Source organism: Gastrolobium bilobum, unplaced genomic scaffold (assembly GCF_033153095.1).
Source record: "Gastrolobium bilobum isolate Gb01-03AN ecotype WA unplaced genomic scaffold, APGP_CSIRO_Gbil_v1 utg17648, whole genome shotgun sequence".
In the NCBI taxonomy this organism is placed as follows: domain Eukaryota; kingdom Viridiplantae; phylum Streptophyta; class Magnoliopsida; order Fabales; family Fabaceae; genus Gastrolobium; species Gastrolobium bilobum.
In genome coordinates this window covers 412,289-429,400 of record NW_026898409.1, presented here as the reverse complement: position 1 = coordinate 429,400, position 17,112 = coordinate 412,289, and the positions used below count along the sequence as shown (strand labels likewise).

Genomic DNA, 17,112 nt, shown 5'->3' with positions numbered 1-17,112 from the left:
GTATATAAAGATATACTAATTTTATGCAATTGGGCTACACTTATCAATAATGACATAAAATCTACTATTAAACAAAGGAAAAAATGTTTCTCTTACTTTATCTCTTGCAATCCTAAAACGACAAATGACGTCATTTTGGGATTCAGAAAAAAAAATACAAGGACATTTCGAGAATTTTGCTTCTCCCTTATAATATAAATTTTCCCAAAACATCTAACATTTTTTCCTCAAACTCCAAAACTACATGGATTTGGGGTTATCTCCTATTTCGAAGAAACATTAAACCCTTAAACAAATGCATGATTGATTGATAAAATTCACCATTGAAACCTCTTATCTTTCCCTATATTTAAATTATGTATTCAGAAAAATACAGTCCATTCTAAACGACACCAGCTCTCCAAAAACATGTTCCTGGCCACAAAAGCACAAGCAAAATGATGCTCAAAACCCTGGGCTGTGGCACGACAATCAGCATAAACAGATAACACAACCATAAATCTCAGGTCCTCATAAGCATAACATGATAAATCAGGGATCCATCCTCCACAAGTTAAATTATAACAGAAAATAAAGAGTTTAAATAATCAAAGGACCCTCTTGATTCAACAGTAATCATTGTCAAAATTTCATGAAATCCTTATTGCCAATGCTGAAGTTAAATACTTAAGATAGAATAGAAAACCCTACTCTTTACCCGAAAAAACTGTTAGATCTTCAACAACATTCTAGAGAGCCTAAGAAACAACCACATCGAAGAAAATAACTGCAGAAAATAAAATATCCCCAAAAAAGAAAAATTATAAAAAAAAATCACTTTTTTTTCTTGATTTGTTTAACATTTTTGGCAATGGATTGTTCTCTGGTTTTGCGTTTCCTGGTGAGAGCAAACTCTCCAAATTTATGACCCACTTTTCCCTCAGTGATCTTACACCGTACGGTGGTTTTCCCGTTGTAAATCTTGACGGTGGAATCAACGAATTCCGGCAAGATAGTGGATCTCCGCGACCAAATGGTCTTGTTTGCCAGAAGAGCTCGGTTCTTCTTCATTTTGTATAGGAATGCATCCACGAACGCCGGTTTTCGCGACACCGGAGTAGGAGGCGGTGGCGGCGGCTTCTTAACACCGACGTTTGCTGCATCACCGAAGATTCCGATAAACTGCTTGTTCAGAGCCCTGAGCATCATGGTAGGCCTCATTCTTCCTGGTCAAACACAAAATCAAATCGAATTTGAAACCCTAATATTAACCTTTGGAAAATCGAATGAAGATGAGGTAGCACTTACTGGAGTAAATGGATTCCAATTAGGTGGAAATGGAATGCAATTTTTATTTCAATTTTGTTTTCTTCATTTAAACGTGGCCATTGACAGGGGTTTAGGGTTTTGCATTTTGTGCTGAAATCACTTTTTTTTTGGTTAACCGTAAGCCTATTTATTTTTTGAATTTTATAATTCTCAATTTACACAAGAATTGAAATCTCATATGTCATAGAAATAAAAAGATGTTAGAAAAAATGATATGTGAAACTCATGTCAGCACAAAAATCAAAAGATGTGTAGAAAAATTTCAATTCTCATATTACATGAGACTTATGAAACCCTTTTTTTTTTAGCTTAAAAAAATAATTTTAAGATATTTTAAAGGGGGATAGGTTATTATATACTAATTTTTGTTTACAAACTATTTTTTTGTATGACGGGTAATATATGTTCAAATAATATATATTACTCGTGATGAAAATATAATTTATAAAAATTTATAAATATAACTTGAGAAAAGATATTGTAACAACCAATTAATGTTACTACCAATTAATTTCACCGTTAGATTGATTACGTGGATCCAAGGGTTACATTTATTTCTATATTTGTATGGTCATGATTCATCATATTTAATATTTTATATTTATTTTCACCTTTGTATAGTCATGATTTTCCATATTTAATACTTTTACTTTAAATATGGGGAATCATAACCATACAAAGATGAAAATAAATATAACCGTTGGATCAACATAATCGATCTAACGGTGAAATTGATTGATAATAAATAATAACACTAATTGATTGTTACACTATCATATCGCATGTAACCTTAGTCTTGTAAAGAAGATTTGTTTATTTTATTTTTTTGTTAAAAGCTTTTTGTAAAGGAGAACAATTATAAAAAAACACTTGGTCACTAAGGCAGAATTTTATTTTATTTTATTTTTTACAAAATGGAGATAGCAAACACAGAGGAATAAGATAAGAAATAAGGATTTTATCGGGAAAAATAAAATAATAAATAAGGAATATCTGAAAAAAATAGAAATAATACCGGTGGTTGAAAAAATAAAATAATATCGATTGAGCTGGTTTTGTCACATAACGCAGAGACCTCTATAAACTCTCGTAAAAACAAAAATTTCTCACTAAAGACTTGCTTAGAAAAAAGTAGTAAAACAAAATTTATTGGACCAATTGCGTGTCTTAGGACATATTAAAAGAAACTTATTAATATCGGAAAGGATTAGACTCATTTATCTTTGTATATTTACTACGGTCCCTTTTCAGTCATTTTCTATAATATTTCCTTTCTTGTTTTCTTTACCTCTATTTTTTTATCTCTTTTTTCTTTATTTTTATTTCTATATGTCTTTAAAATTTTTTTCTATTTTATTTATTTATTTATTTATTAATTTTTATTTTTATATATTTTATTTTTAGTATTATTTTTATGTCATTTTATCTTTTCCCTACGTCAACTTCTTAGAAATAAAAGTATTGTTAATATTGTTTACATATTCAACTTATAAATTGTAAATATTAATTTAAAATTCAAATTAAAAAATATTAACTTAAAACACTTTTATTTTGAAGATGAAAATAAATTTTATTAATATTTTAAATTAAGAATGTAATTAGTAAAAAGTTATGCATAAAATGTTACTTTTTATCGTAAAGTGCAACGGTGTCCCCAAAAAAAAAGAAGAGGTGAAGTGTAATTTATAACCAAGTTTGAAAGTTACTTATATTTTGGCAAATATCAACATGTATAATTTACCCAAATAAATAAAGAGTAATTGTAGTCTTATGTCACATAAAAATTTTGTTATCTCCTACACACTCAATTTAAAGTGGGACCCAATAGAAAAAAAAATGAAAAAAAATAAAAAATAAATGGCACAAGTATCGATGTATGGACATAAGATAAAATTTTTTTCCTATTGCATAAGAGTAATATTGCCCATAAATAAATAAATAAAACCAACACCATCTTTTCCGGGTACTTTGATAGTGGATAGGCCGTCTCTTATACATGCTTTTTGAAAGCCAAAGAATAGGAAACAATATCAATGTCACATTGTCACATGCAACAGGTATATCATCCTTAATAGAAATTTGAAAAAGGATGATGAATTAAAATTTCTGACAAGAAAAAGAAAATAACAATACAGATTATGCATCTTCGATGCAGATATATCTCTGTACAATTTACATAATGATGGAACATCTAATCTGCTATACATATATTTTTTCACAATAATAACTTTCCTAACTCTTTCTGTTTTCTTTTGACTTCCGCTTTGTACATATGGGACAATCTTCATGCCGCCAGTGTCCCATCAGAGAATTGGGTCTCATCTAATGAATCTGGGGATTGAGATTTGGGTTTACTCATAATTCTGTTATATCCATATCCAAGAGAACTTCCACTCGTTTCACACAGCTGAATAAAGAGACCAAAAGTAACAAACGACTATTCATACATCAACTATAAGTGAATAAGTAGTATGTGATGATGCAATTTCCAACGACAGTGACAACAAAGTTGATAGTGACCACTATGCATGTCTGTGAGAATGTGTTAAAAAGGAACACGTACTTCTGTGAGCTCAGATAGATGGCGGGATCTGAATTCATTTATAGCTGCTGCAATCTCTGATGCAGGAAGTTTAGCCTGAAGAGAGAAATGCATAGATAACTAAGATCATCCATCTCCATTCTATAGCATTTTGTGTCAGAAGGTCATCAACAAAAAAAATCATATGATAAGAAACCTTTCTTTGTATGTTTTTATTCTAATAAAGCCTAAATTAAACATATGATGAGTGTATTTTCTTTTTTTCCCCTTTTCAATTTTAAGAACAGCTAGTGTCTTCAATGAGATGTGCAACCAGTTTAACCAGGCAATTAAGAGCAAAAATACGTTCATACATTTCTGTGAAAATTTGACCAGAAACTTGAGTTAATCATTTATATGAAGAGAAAATACACAACAGTTCAGCTAATGTGACATAAAGATTCATTCACAACAAGAACCGGACAAAATCATTTAATTCAATTAACGGCGTTTGTCATCATCATATAAGAGTATTAACAAAATACAAGGACATAAAAAGTTTATTCATCATGTCAATATATATGTTCCTACTTCCAATAACAATATGATAGTTACCTGAGCAAGCACTGCAGCTGCTAGTTGAAGACTTGGTTCCAAGGTCTCTGGGACAACCTGCAAATGCAAATGACAGACAAGATGGACAAGATCTAGAGTAAGTATTCCAATAATAGCCAGTTCAGCCAAAAATATGCAACAATTAAGAAAAATACTATTTTATTATATATATTGATCTTATTTATTATTTATTTTTCTTCAATCTGATCTTGCTTTTATACGAGTTCATTGACTACTTTGGGATAAATGTGATGTTGGTGTTTATGTTTCAAGATTACAACACAAGGCAATCACAACAGAAATAATAGAAGAGGTATCAGAATATTACAGCAGTAGCTCCAGCCTTTTCTAAATTCAATCCATGATCAACATCGTGAGCACGAACAAAGGTCTTCACATTTGGAAAGTGCTTGCTCAGAGCCCAAACTGTTCTATAATTTGCACCAGGGGAATCTAGAGTTACTGCTGCAGCACTTGCCCTTTCGGCTCCAACCTTGTGTAGGACCTTATCATGCAGTATAAAGCATGTCACTTAATGAACATCTACGCAAGATAAAGTAATGAAGTATATGCACTACCTCTCGACTACCAGCATCTCCAAAGTACACGGGGAGATCCATGGAACGCCCAATTGCCACTCTATCACTGAAGACATTAGCAAATGTGAAGACAGGTTAGGTCATCATCTGCTGTTTCCCATCCAAAATTGCACATATGATGTATCGAAGTACATCTTTTCGAGAAAACTATAGTAAATAATCTTGATAGACATCCAAAGATTGTCCCATCCTGGTCACTGAATAACAGCATTATTTAACAACAAACCAATTAATACGGGGATCTATCTCTATTTAAGTGTTGAGAAGTATATGAAGAATCCAACTATTTGAAAAGAAAGCAAAATTTGGTTGTTTTTCAGTAAAGCCTTTAATGCCTCCGAGGAAGTCTGGAACTGATGCACAATCAAACAGCACATCTAGGTTCATCTAGATGCCTCACGCATAAAGAAAGAGACAGAGTATCATAATTGTTGCCTTTTATTCTTTCCTCTTAGTAGGCAGAGTTCAGAATGACATTCAACAATTTTATGCAGTAATGTTGTTTTCTCTTCCAACATAAATAAGATCCATTAATCTTAAAAATAAATTTACAAAATCATTTATCCAAAACAAGCAATTACAAGAAAAGCATACAGTTTCAGTTTGAATTGAGTTAATGAGTTTACCTTCTCACGTCTAGTGCAACAAAAGGAATAAGTCGCTCAGAAAGAAGTTGTGCAATAATCTAGAAATAACAAAGAGGCAATAAATAGAATGTAAACTGTTAGGCTGAAATCAATTATCAAGAATCATTAATTAAACCAAAAAAGAAAGAACTTACCTGGCCAACTCGCCCAAATCCACAAATAATGATATGACCTTGCAGATCATCTGTCTGTAAAAGATGTCCTCCAAAAAGAAGTCAGCTACAAATTTTTCATGTCAAATCTAAATAATACTAAACCAATATTGTTTGTCTAACTGCATCCATTGTCTACAACCACAAGTGTAAGGAGCATTACTGTAGAATTTCCTTAATTAAACAAAATACCATATAATGAAGCAGTTAACTCATTGCACATAATGTGATTATAAGAGCATAGTACCCTCCCGACAAGACTTGCTATCCTATGCAACACAACATACAATCTATTGAATTGTAAGATGAAAAAGATGGTGTTCAGTGCACCATCAAAGAGAGCCTAAGAATGGATACTGCCAAAGCTATAAATTTCACAACAATTCACAATTACTGGAAGTCCGTCAGTAGCTCAGGTAAGTGATCTTACCTCACTTTCTACAGGTAATAAATTTCGAACATCATGCAGCTCAAAACGGGAAGCAATCAGCTGGCCTCCTTCAGCTAGCCATGGTGTGAGGGCCATTGAAATTCCCACAACAAGAAACAGCAAAGAGGACATTTGGGAAGACATTATGCCCTGCCGAAGGATCAATTAGCAAACATATTAGTTTTTATAGCAGATTAAATTTCGAAGAGCTTAAAGTTCTTAGCAAGAAGTGGAACCTTGGCATAACTTGGTGTTGTTGCCATGTGACCCAGAGGTCACGGGTTCGTTTTATGTAAGTAGGCACTTGCAAATGCAAGGTAAGGCTGCCTATTATAGACCCTTCCTAGATCTTGTGCAAAGCGGTAGTTTTATAGCACCATGTTCCCTTTATATAGAATTCTTAGCAGCTATCAATAAACTCATCTATTTTAATTTATTTATTTTAACTCACCTTTCTTCAAAATGAAAAATAATTCATCAAAGAGAAAGGAGTGTTGGGGTTTTGTCATTAAAAACCAAGAAAGTCCAACCCAATTAGGGATAGACCTAGGTTCCCTTATGCACCCTTGTATCAGCCATTTGTAGACAAGAGAGAGCAGCCACATTGCAAATAGGAGAGCGAGAGCAGCCATTGGGAGGGAAAATGCAAGAGAAGAAAAGGAAGAAGTAATTTTCTTCCATCTTTGATATCTCCTAACACCGTTGCATTGAGCCGAAACTTTTTCATCATTTTAAGACTCATTAAGCTTTACTTAGTACGATGGATTTGTTTATTGGAGGTTTGTAGCAAGCCTAGAAATTCAAGAAACGAACTCATTTTTCAGCATAATTCTGAAGCATTCTGCAGCAAGCAACGGTCTTTTAAGAGGCATATATCTCAAATGCATCGTTGAATCAAATTCAAACTTTGAAATAAGGGGAGGGATCTTTTGACTCCGGTGTAAGACTTATAAGTCTTACTCCCCATCTTAACCATTGATTTCCGTCCATCTAACGGCCATAGTTTATTGAGTTATACCAATTAATTAATTATTAATTTTAAATAAATAACAATCGTTAGATGGACAGAAATCAACGGCTAAGATGGGAAGTAAGACTTCTAAATCTTATACCGGAGTCAAAAAATCCCTCCCCTTGAAATAATTTTCATAACATATGAGTCTAAAGTTTGACTGTTTGGATTTTTGTTGAAGCTTCCAAGAGGATTTTGTTCAAATGAGAAAAGCGGACGTTAGTATTTCTATCCTGTTTTGAGAAGTCAGATTTAAAGAAGGAGATCTCTTTGATTAGCCGTTGGATCAAACTTGCTCAATGTGTTCCTCTCTTGTATTACTCTATCCTGACCGTTGGGTATTTTGATTGGTGTTTTCTAGTGGTATAAATTAATTTCGAACAGAAGTTGTGTTTGTGAAGAACTTGCTCAATGTGTTCCTCTCTTGTATACCTCTTGTCCTTTAGTACAACTTGTGTTCTTGTTGCTTGTTGCTAACTTTCGACGACCTTGTAATCTCACTCTTGTTGAGAGTGAAGAACTTGGGTGGACTCCAAAACCAGTCGCGTTGGTTTTATTTCTCACATTGAGAAGGCTTTTCACATTAAAATTGCTTTGTATTGCTTTGCCTTATTTTAATTGCATAGTTATTGTTAGAACAATTGTTTTGCTTGTATTCAACCATTCATAACCGGTTAAGGGAAGGGAAATTGGTGTTATTTTCCCAACAAGGAGAAAATACAGAATATGAGGATAAGATATAATCAAAAGCTACCCGGGTAACAATTAAAAAAAAAAAAAAAAACAGAGACAAGAGAATTTCATATGAATACGTATCATATAAGTAAAGCCTCACAATATCTCTCAATATACACTTGTATAAATTAAAAAAAAAAAAACAACTCGCCATTAAACCCCAACTGGTGAGGACGGAGTAAGGACAATCCATATAAGCAGTCTTATCCTTTGCATATAAGAAGCCTTATCCTTTTATTTTTTACTCGTGTATATTCGAAGAGGTTGCGAGCCTTCGCTTATAAATATCCCATAAATATGCACTTAGCTCAACAGTGAAGAAAATCAAGATTTATGAATATTCGTAAAAATAGAGATATAATTTTATCCATATACCCCACCAAATTGAAATTCGAGACACCTCCATGGAACCCTAGACTTCTCAAAACACTACTAAGCAATAATAGCAAATCATCAAAGCGTGAGGTACATACTCAAGTAAACATAAGAACCTAGCATGAACCAATTATCCCAAAAGTTTAAGTCATTAGGCGAAAACCCATGAATTATTCTATATTATATTTCTAACATGCCTCTTCATATAAGAGTTTGTTAGGATTGAAATGTGAAAAATTTACAGGATCACCTACCTTGTACTCAAATTCCTTCCTTTTTATTAAACCAACTATCCTATAACCCATAATCTAGAAAAGGTGCATGCATAGAGAAATAGAAATAGGTTCTTGTATTTTTATTTTTATTTTTTTTGGTAAAAAGTTCTTGTATTTTTTACTATTTCAATCAATAGGTAACAAGAAAGTTTATAGAGGAGGAGGCCCAGGCTAAAGCGTGCCAATCAACACAAAGAAATAATCCGAATTAGCTAAAACAGGAAACGAATCAGAGAAACGCGAAATCAGATAATTCTGATTGTTGCATGATTGCAATCATAGAATAAATGCATTAAATAAGGAAAGAAAATAACGAAGAGAATTAGGGAATGAGATCTGCGATGATGATACCCATATGGCATGTGGGCTGGAATAAAGCCCATGGCTAATGACCCCTACCCCTAGGTCCCTACATTGGAACTAGGCTCTGAAACTAAGTTGATTGGAAAAATTCTAAATATTATTTCAAAAGTATTCTGTACATGAGATCATTCCAATATATAGACCTAACTAAATAATTACTTTCCTAATATAATGAGAATGAGAAAACCTAAAGTAACAAAATATTTAGAATATTGTGCAGTGAAACATGCAAGATTGATTTAGGACTATTACAAAAGAACCTTATCTGAAAATTCCAAGTCACAGAACAATGCAAGAACAGAGAGCCTTGCGCTCAAAACTCTTATTAAGTCATAAATCATCAAAATAACAGCCAGAGACAATCTTATTTTATCAACACTTATCTGGTGAGAACATATTATTAATCCACTTGTTAGTTTATTTTGGAAGAAAGATGACCCGGATCATAAACCTCCAAAACAATTTAAGTTACAAACATCAAAAAGCACATCGTTAAAAACTAACACAAGCAGAATGACTTATTTTAAATGAATATGAATATGCAAAGTAAATAATTATTTATAAACCTAAACCAGAGAACTCTTGATAGGCGATACAGTTGTCAAGGATAAAAACCTGATTAACAGCTTCACCAAAAGCCACAAATGCAAATTCTCCCCCAGGAGCAAGAAGAAGACCAACTCTTACGGCAGAAATGAGTGAAATACCAAAAATTCTGCCAATCAAAGAAACCAAGAGAGTCTTGCCACATATTAAGAGTCCCAGTGTCCCTGCAATGACCGGAAAGTTTGAAACAAGAAGCTTTGGATCAATAGACATTCCAACCTGAAAAGTCACAAAAATTAATTTCCATCAAACACACAGATTGAAGCTGGCTTGATTAAAAAATGACAAATTTAAAGGCAGTCATCCCTTGCAGTTGAAGATTCACATAAAAATTATTCCAATACAAGTAATTGACCACCTAATTAGCAAACTATAAAAAAGATATATGCTGCATGAATAATTAAATAATACAATTAATAGACCTTTGAATTCGATTATTAAGCACCCACCGTCATAAAGAATAGACCCAATAGAAGGCCACGATATGGAGCAATATCAGATTCAACCTGCAAGGAAAATTCAGTTTCTGCCAGTAGTAAACCTGCCAAAAATGCTCCCAATGCCATGGAAAGTCCTGCCTGTTTTAAGTAAAGAAAACTAATTCAAGAGAAAGGTAAAAATTAAGGTTAACACAAAACAGACAAAATAAAATCACTTCAATTGACACAAAAATAATGAATTTAAAGCAAACTGCCAAAACTTGGCTTGGGTCAAAAGCCCAAACAAAGGATAAAAGGAAAAGCAGTGGTACAAACACCTACCCTGGCTGTGAGAAGGCTAGTTCCAAGAATAACAAAGAGTGTATTGGCGGAAAATATTTCTGCATTTTGATTTTCTGCAATCTGCTTATATATGGGTCGAAGGAGCTGTCCAAAGAAGAGAAGGAAAAATTACATAGCAAAATTTATGTGTAATCAAAGTAACATCGTAAGATGCCTTCCTAATGAACCCAATTTGAAAAAATGGCTTTTATGATATATGTTTCAGCATCAGGATCTTGATACACTTAACATCAAACATGCTAAATGCCTGCTCCGTTTAATCCCACTTGCCTAGTTACTTCGACCAAGACCTCATATGTTCGACCACTAACGTACAAAACTCACCTCAAGTCTCAAACAATATAAGAAGCAACTGAGTTTGTGCATTCCATGTATAATAAGTAGTTGGTAACTTCCATGCACCATGATAAGTAGAAAATCTGAATGCGCACAACACCATATAACACATCACTGTGAAATATACAAAGCAATCTATAGTGCCCAGTCTGTACAATAACTTACCCAATTACAGCCTTTAGATGTCAACATATCGACTGCTTCAAAGAATCACATATAATATATATCATGCTAAACCGTAGAACTAATGGCTTATTGTGATGCTCCACGTAAACTTAAATGAAGAATTAAACAAAATACTCTTATTCAGATTAAAAAAAAGAAGATAGATATACTGACAAGAAAATTAAGTATTTCCTTCAAGCAGAAAAATTAAACATCAGCTATCTATATTCAGAATACATTTTAACAATTAGAAATCACACATCCCACGCCTTTGTTCTCAACACCACTTACCAGTCGTCCACCAGCAATTATGGCAGTGATGGCAACTGCAGCCTTAACAGCAGCCAGACCAAGAGCTTCAGCAATGGCTTGAAAACCAACCTGAAAACGAAGATTGGTATTTCAAAAGAAGACAACATAGGCAACAGCAGTATACATGGTGGCAATCATGATGATGATAATGAGTTGACGACAATGACAACCCCAAGCCTTCCCTATATCAACCCCCACCCCCCATTATGTTATTTTCCCATCTTCTTTTTCCTCCAACTCATCATTACCCCCTTCCCCATAACTAACTCCTCAATTGGCAGTACCTCACTTTGCCCATAATCTCTAAGGGAATCACCCTTCTTTTTCTTCCTTCTTTCATACACCTGCAACTCTTTTGTACAGAAGTTTCTGTTATTTTTTTTTTAATACACTTAGTTTCCTTTATTTTCCTCCTAGGATAAACATTGCTTACAGGTCTATCAATCTGTTATGGGAATTACTCTTCTACCCTCCCTTTTGTTCCTTTTTTCAAACACCTACAACTGCTTTCTATTTTTGTTTCCGTTGTTGTTCTTATTCCTCCTCGTGTAAACATTACTTGCAGATCTCTCAAAATTAAAACCGAATTATACAATTAAATGCAAATTCTCTAAACAATAAATAACTCCCACATTGGGCGTCGGGGGGCAATGATTCACTCAGAACACCCTTGTCACAATGCAATGTGGTTATACTAAATTACTAACTAGACAATGTTAGCTTCATGTTCCAATGTTCTTTTCTGCATGTGAAATTAAAACTTTAGTTGTTTCATGCAATAAACTGTCTCATGCTACATAGGAGTTTACACAATTTTAACTAACCATGTTGTGGACCTCATGACCACAATATTGTCTACCTATATGATATACCTATTTTAAGACAGAATATTATAGAAATTGTTACCCCTCCTTTGGAAGAATTAGGAGAAATAAGAGGTATGAGTATTAGCAAGACCACAACAGCCAAATCCTGAATAGAAACAAAGAAGAAATAGTGAATTTTGGTCAAAATATTGCTATACCAAAGATGGTAAAGAGATAATAATAAACAATCAATACCAGAAACAACAGATGGACATAACAATAAACAAGATAGAGCAGAAACAGAGAAGCGGGCGCTAGTTGAGAAATCTACACAGAATAACAAACTAAATAATGTTCTTAAGTGGCAAATATATAGATGTGCTCCGCCAACTAACCCAACAATAACTGCAGATTGTAGTTTCACAGTTTCATCTTTGTTCACAGATTGTAATAATACTTGACTGTACAAGGTGCAAACATTGAAGCAGGAGTTACATAAGACACAGTTCAGCCAACTATATATCACAAGTATCATTATTTATTACTTCCTTTCACGAAAAAATCCTTCAGTTTCTAGATAGATGGGTGATGGGCCTGAAAGTGAGGCAGTTTGTTAGTTAATTAGGGAATTCTTCTAGAATATTCTGAGAGGATAGGATAAAAGGAGGAGGAATGTGTGGAGTGAGATAGGCATGCATTAATTGATTATTGGGGAATTGGGGATCTCTTGGAGCCTAGGTTTGTTGATTCTAAGGTTGAGCTAGGGTCTTTTAGTGTCTTGTTCTTGTATTAGTGTTTGTAGAAAAAAGAGGCTATGCCTCCACTGATTCAATGAATTCAGTGTTGTCAATTTGGGCTCCATCAATGGGTAAGGTACAAAGTAACCTGAAAAAGTAAAACGGAAAATGTAGCCCGTCCATGCCGTGATGTGCTCTCACCTCTCTCGTGTAACACCTGCAAAACAAGTTAACTTGAATTATTGCAGACATAAAAATAGAAGTATAAAATAGAAAGAACACAATCTTGACTGCTATGGTAAATATTTAAACTCATGAGAATCTTTCAAAAGGGAGCATCTGTTGCAGACATCAAGCTTTATTAAGTAATGACAACCATAAATACATTTATTAACAGATGCTGGCTACAATGAAAATCCTTTTACAGTTAATGCTTTCAGAAAAAATAGATATCCCTTTATCAGAATGTATATTAAACAGAAGCATAAAGCTGGAGTAGTAAAGCTGAGTAGAGTGAGCGAACATATACCACAAAGTAAAAAATTAAAATCAAACAGTGCTCAGGTTATTTACCTGCAGAACAACAGCAGTTGATGATAATGCCAGGCCATTCCCAATGACAATAGCAGCAGGACCAGCTTGGCCACAAACATAATGAGCCACCAAGCCAACAACAACAGCAGTCACCAAAACCTGCATTTATTCATACATGTTAAGAATTGTTGGCTCATACATTACTAGCATATGAATGGAATAGCTTAAGGTGAACACTAATAACAAGTATGGAAAATGAAATTTCCCAATCACCTGAGCAGATCCTAATCCAAAGACATATTTCTTCATTGAACTAAGCCTTTCAACAGAGAGCTAGAAAAAACAGTTCAGAGTTTTAGTTTATTTTTTATTACGGAGAGGATCAATGTTAAGGTAGAAAAAGATCACATAGAAACTCCACCTCCAGGCCAATATTGAATAACAGGAAAACAACTCCAAATTCAGCTATTGCTTTTGTCCCATGAACATGACGAATGATGGAGAGACCATAAGGCCCAATCAAGATACCAGCCGCCAAGTACCCAAGAACAGGACTGCCTAAACATTGTTGCAGATAGAGGACAGAGGAATCAGCAGAACAATATATATAAGTCAGACAATCAATTTTATCAAGTTATAACTCTTATTAAAAAAAACTAGGCATCAAAAAGCACAATTCAGATAATGGTTGGATACTTATGAGAAAAGCAACACTTTCGTATTCAAGTAACCAAATTCGCTTTAAGCAATACAACTTCATTTGTTATCAACTTATCATATCATAACCAAACTAACAAATGGTGACCTAGGAAAAGATAAGTGAGCTAAGAAAAGAAGGAGTGGTAATTTATGTACTAAAGTTCCATATAAGCAATATATAGAGTTTGGTGCCTGATCACATTCAAACTAAAGTAAAAGTTCTAGACAATCAACTTTGTTATACTTTGACAGACAATGTTCACTTCAACATTAAGAAAACATGGCAACCGTTTTACCTCCAGGAATTTTTTGAAATATTGGCACAAATATAACACTTGCAAGTAATAACCAGAGCATGTCAAAGAGTGAGGCTTCCTCCTCATTCACCTGGGATAAAAAGCATGCAGAGTCAGATAAAACTTAGCAAATTAAGCATATCAATAAGGGGGATAGGGAATGAAGAACAACAAACCTCTTGATCAGGTAATGACGCAATAATTTTCTTAATTCTCATGGGGAGTTTCTGAAGTTGTCTAACCAGAGGCTTTGCACTTGAGGAAACTTCTTCAACAGTTGTTGCAATGACTTCTGGCTGCTGAAGCAGCTGAGCACTCCTCTCTGCTCTATTAGCGTAGAATGTAACCCTGAAATAAAATTCCACCCCTTCTTGAAAAACATAGTAAAATCTTCATATTGGTCTTTGCATCTAAATTAACATAATGACAAAGCATAATAGTCTTCCTTAAAATGGTCAGAACAACTCTGAAGGTAACTCATAGCAAGGCATAAGTCCCTTCCCCATGGTAGGAATTTAATTTCACATTCGGTATTTAAAAAATCCAGTGAATGTTTTTTCCTTGATATTCTCTATCATGTTGCACAAAACGCTATAAATTTCCATCCCAATATTTCATTTGTTACTCCTATACCATACATATTCTATGCCAGCCATATGATTTATATATACTTCCAGGTAAATTGTAAAAACAACAGCATCAAAAGGAGCAGGATATAGAAAGATCATACGCACCCCGCTCCAATTAACAATAACCCAACAACCAGCTTGGGTAACTGCTTCTGTGCAGACTCCACAAGACCATGGAAAACAGATGCCGGTGTATAATCAGCCTCATCCACATTAAAAGAAAAGAATGATGCAGGAAAAAACCGGGAAGACTTCTTCAACAATGCCTTTGGAGCAAATGGTGAATTATCTCTGGTCAAATCTTTCTGTGTTTCCTGTTTTTTGGTTTGAACGACATTCTTTGCCTTCTCTACTTCGACATCAGCTTTCTTAGAAGAGTCTAAGCTTAATTGTCCATTCTCATGATCACTCAGATAATCAGACTGTGTTATGTCTTCCAAAATTTGGCTGGTTTTATCAGATAGTGTCTCTGGTGATCTCATGGCAAGCAAAGATTCATCATCAGTTAAGAAATCTTTCTCTCTTTCAACAGCATCATCACCAGAAAAAGGTTGAACCATTTTCTCCTCCTCAGGAACAGACACAACATCTTGCACTTGTAAAGTGTCTATGGTATCAGCATCAAAACTAGAGACAGACTTGTCTGCTCTCAGTAATACAATCTCTGCATCATTCACACGCTGTGCAGCTTCAAGCTCAAAGGCAACAGCTTGCTCTGCTAAAAGCATTATGTTTGTGACATCCCCCTCCGCTTTCACTGCATTCAGCTGTGCCTTTTCTGCAATTTCATGCAACTTTTTCACTTCATTCTGCAAATCCTCCTTTCTACTTTGTAAGCACCTCAGCTCAGCCTCACAATTGGTCAAATTAATCTGACATTCCCTGATATCTTCCTGAGCAAACAAAAGTGTTTTTTCCTCTTGCATTATATCTTTATCACCTTTACTCTTGTTAGAACCTTGCGGAGAATTGTAAACTCCTTTTGCAACCTCCAAAGATTCGACGGCTACTTGAAGCCTTGCCTCAGCTAAAGAAAGAGCCATTGTTGCTTTTTGAACAACTTCTTTGGCAACAGATTCCTCACTCACAATTTCTTGGACGAAATCAAGGGTAGAATTAACATCATTCCAAGCACTTGTTGCTTCATCCTGCAACAAAATCGCAATCTCTGATATCTTTTTAACCTTTTCCTCAAACATGGTACTATTTACTCTAGCATCTTCTAGTTCTTTCAAGGCTTTTTGCAACTGTTCCTTCAATTCATCCACACTTCGTACCTCTACTTCTACTTCACCCCCAACTTCTTTTCTCCCTCCTTGCCCTTCTTCTTCTTCTCGTGCTAATGGTTTACTCAATTCAGCATCATCCGTACCTTTCACATTACCAACATTCCGGCCATTGCCATTGACATATGCTAAGGAATCATTACCCTGACACTTTGACCAAATTGTCCTATTCTTCCTAAAAAGGCTATTATTCTTACAAGACAAACTCCTCTTCACATTTGAAACCTTGAACTCTCCTACACAAACCACTCCTGCATTTCTCATACTACCAATCTTGTTCATCCCACTAAAACGAGCTTTCAAAATAGTCCCAGAGTTTCCAAGAAAAGCACAACCAAAACCTCTCCCTCCAAACACAATGCAAGAATCAAAACCATCCAATAACATTTTTGACTGAGGTAAGCTAAAAACTACATCCATGATATCTACCAAAACTAAACACTTTTGCAGAACCACTCTTCAGTACATTTTACCAGCAATTCCTAAAAAAAAAAAAAACTGAAAAACAAAAGAAATAGAGTCGAAAAAAGAAGAAAGATGCTCATTACAATACAGTAGCATTTTCATTAAGAAAAAAAAAAAAAAGAGAACCGTTTCGGCAACACTGAATTGGAATCGTTGATGAAATTACCGAAACGACGAAAACTGAATACGCAGCTTTGAACAGAAAGTGGAAAATGAAGCTTTCGATTTGAGTGTTTGGAAAGACGGAAAATGAAATTTTCTCAGCTCGGAAAATGAAATCAGTTACGTGTTTTCTTAAAACGGTCAGTGGAGGGAGTGAGCGAGCGAAGATATATACGAGACAGAGAGATATTTTATCTTCAGCGCGGCTTTAGCGCGTGGAAAACAAGGTCCAATCGTAACAGTGTTTACTCTTCAACGGCCATGT

At 34.4% G+C, this 17,112-nt stretch overlaps 2 protein-coding genes across 3 annotated transcripts; both read right to left on the bottom strand.

The window, feature by feature from the left end:
- Positions 1–599: 599 nt before the first annotated feature.
- On the bottom strand, positions 600–1,411 carry LOC133315916 (small ribosomal subunit protein uS19m-like). Its single transcript, XM_061517597.1, has 2 exons — positions 1,288–1,411; positions 600–1,205 (listed from the first exon to the last, which is right to left on the bottom strand). The coding sequence occupies exon 2, from the start codon at positions 1,198–1,200 to the stop codon at positions 814–816; it is 387 nt and encodes a 128-aa protein (XP_061373581.1). The 5' UTR covers positions 1,201–1,205; positions 1,288–1,411; the 3' UTR covers positions 600–813.
- A 2,160-nt stretch (positions 1,412–3,571) lies between these two features.
- On the bottom strand, positions 3,572–16,962 carry LOC133315876 (K(+) efflux antiporter 2, chloroplastic-like). 2 transcript variants are annotated; one of them, XM_061517549.1, is made up of 21 exons: positions 16,852–16,962; positions 15,040–16,702; positions 14,482–14,653; positions 14,306–14,396; positions 13,732–13,868; positions 13,584–13,643; positions 13,350–13,469; positions 12,925–12,993; positions 12,140–12,205; positions 11,213–11,302; positions 10,400–10,504; positions 10,088–10,216; positions 9,648–9,857; positions 6,273–6,422; positions 5,825–5,878; positions 5,670–5,728; positions 5,023–5,089; positions 4,773–4,949; positions 4,445–4,501; positions 3,872–3,946; positions 3,572–3,715 (listed from the first exon to the last, which is right to left on the bottom strand). In XM_061517549.1, the coding sequence occupies exons 2-21, from the start codon at positions 16,638–16,640 to the stop codon at positions 3,593–3,595; spliced, it is 3,612 nt and encodes a 1,203-aa protein (XP_061373533.1). In that variant the 5' UTR covers positions 16,641–16,702; positions 16,852–16,962; the 3' UTR covers positions 3,572–3,592. The 2 variants fall into 2 exon arrangements, with proteins under 2 accessions (XP_061373533.1, XP_061373535.1); XM_061517551.1 differs by lacking the exons at positions 3,572–3,715; positions 3,872–3,946; positions 4,445–4,501; ... (1 more) ...; positions 5,023–5,089; positions 5,670–5,728 and having other exon boundaries at positions 5,844–5,977.
- Positions 16,963–17,112: the final 150 nt, after the last annotated feature.